General features: G+C 38.6%; 1 protein-coding gene across 1 annotated transcript in view; it reads right to left on the reverse strand.

Moving 5' to 3' along the window:
* LOC107093644 (low density lipoprotein receptor adapter protein 1-B-like) overlaps positions 1–3,623 on the reverse strand; it is a 30,544-nt gene that overhangs the window by 9,661 nt on the left and 17,260 nt on the right. The window contains exons 5-8 of the mRNA XM_015388832.1: positions 2,031–2,103; positions 1,805–1,900; positions 1,207–1,334; positions 975–1,009 (exon numbers count right to left, since the gene is read on the reverse strand). Coding sequence (XP_015244318.1) covers positions 975–1,009; positions 1,207–1,334; positions 1,805–1,900; positions 2,031–2,103 — 332 coding nt within the window. The remainder of the gene's footprint in view (positions 1–974; positions 1,010–1,206; positions 1,335–1,804; positions 1,901–2,030; positions 2,104–3,623) is intronic.

A 3,623-nucleotide genomic window follows, 5' to 3' on the forward strand; every position in this document is an offset into this window, starting at 1 on the left:
GTGGATCTCTGTGGCTCCCCTAGAGACACCACAGACTTCCAGCAATTACCTACAGTTAAATAATATTGGAAACCAAACTGAAATTACACTTGGTAGATTTCATTAGTAGCGTAAGTATCAAAGCAGCTGCAGAGGAGGAAAGGAAGAAAAAAAAGGTTTCTGCTCTATAGTCTATAAACCTTTTATAAGGGTCAAACTTATATAAAAAAAGGTAAGTAAATTTACAGAGGCTTTAGCGAGGCTTTAGTGAGGACTTAGCAAGGCGTCAAATTTTGGTGCCATCTAAAATTGTGGAAATTTCTTATTATTATTTTCAAAACCTCGTTGATTTATTTAGTATATTATAGATTAGGCCTCCAGATGGACAATTGACAGTGAGTTTTTCTGTGACTATCTTTTAATGGAGGTTTTACTCACCAGTTCACCCTCTTGTACTTTTGTGTTTAACGTTTGTAGAAACATGAAGGAGCTAAATCTAACTACTAGCACATTTCACTGACTCATAGAAAGTTCTATTGGGTTTGGTAGTGATTGAATAAGACAGAATCATGTTAGGTTAGTGATTAAGACTACCACACTATAGCTTATGATTGACTGTGATGCTCTACTTTACCTGCAAATGAACCAAAGCTATCCAGAGCAGAGCTGGAGACACAAAGACACAGCAGATTGAGCACAGCACACTAATAACATGCTTTGTTGTCCTAATTGTTAAACCTCTTTCAACAAAACTGCCTGTTATTGTTTACATTTTGTGGAGAAAATAGAGAATTGTGAGGTTTCCATGTTGCAGTTCACAGAAATCGTCAGCAGGTGGCAGCCTGAAGCCAAGCAGGACGGAGAAGTGTGAGTAAAACTGATTTGAGAAGCTAAATTTCATAATGGGGGTGGAAAAAATCATGCTAAGAAGCTGCAGCAAGAATCACCATGGATTAATTTTGAATAAATAAAAAGCTTCACAGCTAATATCTCACCTGGAAAAAGCTTCGTCCAAACCGTCTTCAACTTCCTGAAAGACCAAAATGATCAGGATTAAATATGGTTTCTTCTCATTTATAGTTTCTTTAATTAACTTTATGCCTCAATTTCCCTGAGAAATCTGCACTTATTTTCAAATAGCCTTCAAAGTAGCAAATAATTTAAGAATCAAACTGAAATCAGGATGAACAACAGAAACACAGATGGCACAGTGGAAGAAGACCATACCGAGGCAGGGTTGTTGTTGGTCTGGGAGGAGCCCTGGTTAGTCAGCTGATCCTGGTCTGTATTCCCATTATTCTCCACAACCAACTTCACACCACACTCCAGGTCCAAAAGAATTTCTGTGGTTGCATCTGATCCAGAGGAAAAAGAAACCGCTCTCATTAGGCACCCTTATGTTTCCGTCCCTGAACATGTGTTATTGTATCAGGACAGAGTCAGCTACTTTTGGTGGTGGTGGTACTTTTCCAGGATCTACTGAACCATAAAACCGTCTTGCGTGGAAAGTTCAATGCTTTGTAGCCACTAAAGTGCTCCAAAAGGTGAATGTCATGCTGAGGTGAATGAAACTTCATCAGTACAGACTGAACGTCTGCATAGAGTAGCTATTTTAGGGGCTTTCCCAAAATATTTAAATGTTGCCTGTATAAAAAACAGTAGTAGTGTAATTAAAATGTGGCGTATATGACTTTTTTTTAAATGTATGACATTTTTGAGCATGTCAAACAAACAAAAAAAAAAAAAAAACTGGCAGAACTGAAGGACAGGTTAATTATTCAACAGTATCAGATGCATAGGATCAAATTAGTTGGTTCTATCTTACCGTTTCCTTTCAGGCTCCCTAAACTGTTGGACCTCTCGGAGAGGGAACTGCTGCTGGCATCTCCTGCAGATCCAGACTTTACTCTCTCCCCTTTCTCTACACAAAAAAAAAATAATAATAAAAAATCAAGACACCAATCATAAGGAGCATCCAGATCTGCCATCATCAGACTCAAGGTGCTTTAAGCAGAACCAGAGCAGGAAAAAAAGGATTACGTTTGGCCCACCTTCTTTTGCCACCTGCCAGAGCTCAAAGGCTACAGTGAATGCCTGGGCGACTGTAAGCGCCACTGCCTGTGCCTGAAGGAAACAGGAGAGGGAAGAAGAAAATGGCAGAATTGAAGCCCCTTATATAATTGCTGAGTAACGTTTCACTTGTTGAACGCTTCACTTGACTTTTGAGAGTTTCCTATTAGAGACGCCGGCCATGGCTTTAACAATGGAAGAAGATCTTGGAAGCACCTTCATTTCTGACTTCCTTCAAAGACTATTAGGGTCAACTTAGCACTAGCTGGGCCAAATCCCAAATCTTCAATGACCTTCAGTGAACCCAGGTTTAATGTAATTGATCACATTACTTACAGTTACTCCACAAATAATTGTGCAAACACTCTGGATGCCTGTTTTTAATTAGTTGATTGGTGAACAAATACTTTGTTAGAACTAACCAGACCAAAGAGTCTGTAGCAACACCTCCCAGCATACACACCAGAACAGAATCGCAGCAAAGATGATAACAGACCCTTGAGAGCAACGTCCAATGCTCCTCTGTAGCTTATGGTGTGAAAGCACCCCATGTTTGAACATTAACAGTTGGTTAAGTTGAAAGCTTGCTCAGGCCTGTTAAGTTGGCTCAACTACTTAATTCTCTGACTTTGTGTCCCGCTGTTTAAACTTGCTGTTTATTGATCTCTGTATGAATGTCTGATGTTTGCATCTGTGCCTAGAAGTCCCAAAAATTGTAGTTAAAAGCCTTCAGCTGATCCAAAAATGCTGCAGCCAGAGTTCTGATGAAAATTAAGAAGAGAGATCAGCTAAAAATCTAAACAATGAGGTAAATTAAGATAATAATAATTATAATAAGCACAATTCACTAGTTTTACCTTAATTATTTGATTTGGATGATATTGATTAGAATAAATAATTAAATATTTTTTCCTCTTGCTCTTCTCCTCAACAAAATTTTTATAATCAAACAAGCAAACTGCACTTTTTTTTTGCATTAAAGCTTGTGTCTTTTCCACCACTCTGCATTCACGTTCTGTGGTGACTTGCTCTTGTGTGGTGCTTTGGTTTTCCACTCAAAGTTTCGCAGCAGCATCCGGAGTCCTGGAACTAGATCTGCTGCTTTGTTGTCTGAATGGAAGGAGTAGCTATAAATAATCCATTGTGTTAGGAGAAAAAAAAGCAATGACGAAGTAACTCCCTGGAGTTCAGCACTAAGCCCCTCTTAGCCAAAGGCTGTGATGCCCAGCCTCTGTGCATTAACACAGCCTGATCGCCCACTCAGCTGCTGGTCACCTCCTCAAAGTCCATCTTTTTCTACATCAAAAACAGTATTACACTATAATGTCAGGTTTAAGAGTGCAGGAAACTGAGTAGGCCATCAGCTGGGGTTATAATAATTTCCTGAATAAACGCCAACTACTAGTAAGGAAGTCTGTAATATCATGATCTAATGAAAAAAAAGGAATATAAGAATAGAAGATGTAAAGGTTAATTAGAATGACTTTCTGACACAAAAGCAGAGTCTTTTAGGATTGGTGGTAGAAATGTTTTTCTTATACGTGTTTTATTATCCTCTACAAGTGTTTTTTTTT

This window comes from Cyprinodon variegatus, unplaced genomic scaffold (genome assembly GCF_000732505.1).
Source record: "Cyprinodon variegatus isolate N-32 unplaced genomic scaffold, C_variegatus-1.0 Scaffold438, whole genome shotgun sequence".
Classification (NCBI taxonomy): Eukaryota; Metazoa; Chordata; class Actinopteri; order Cyprinodontiformes; family Cyprinodontidae; genus Cyprinodon; species Cyprinodon variegatus.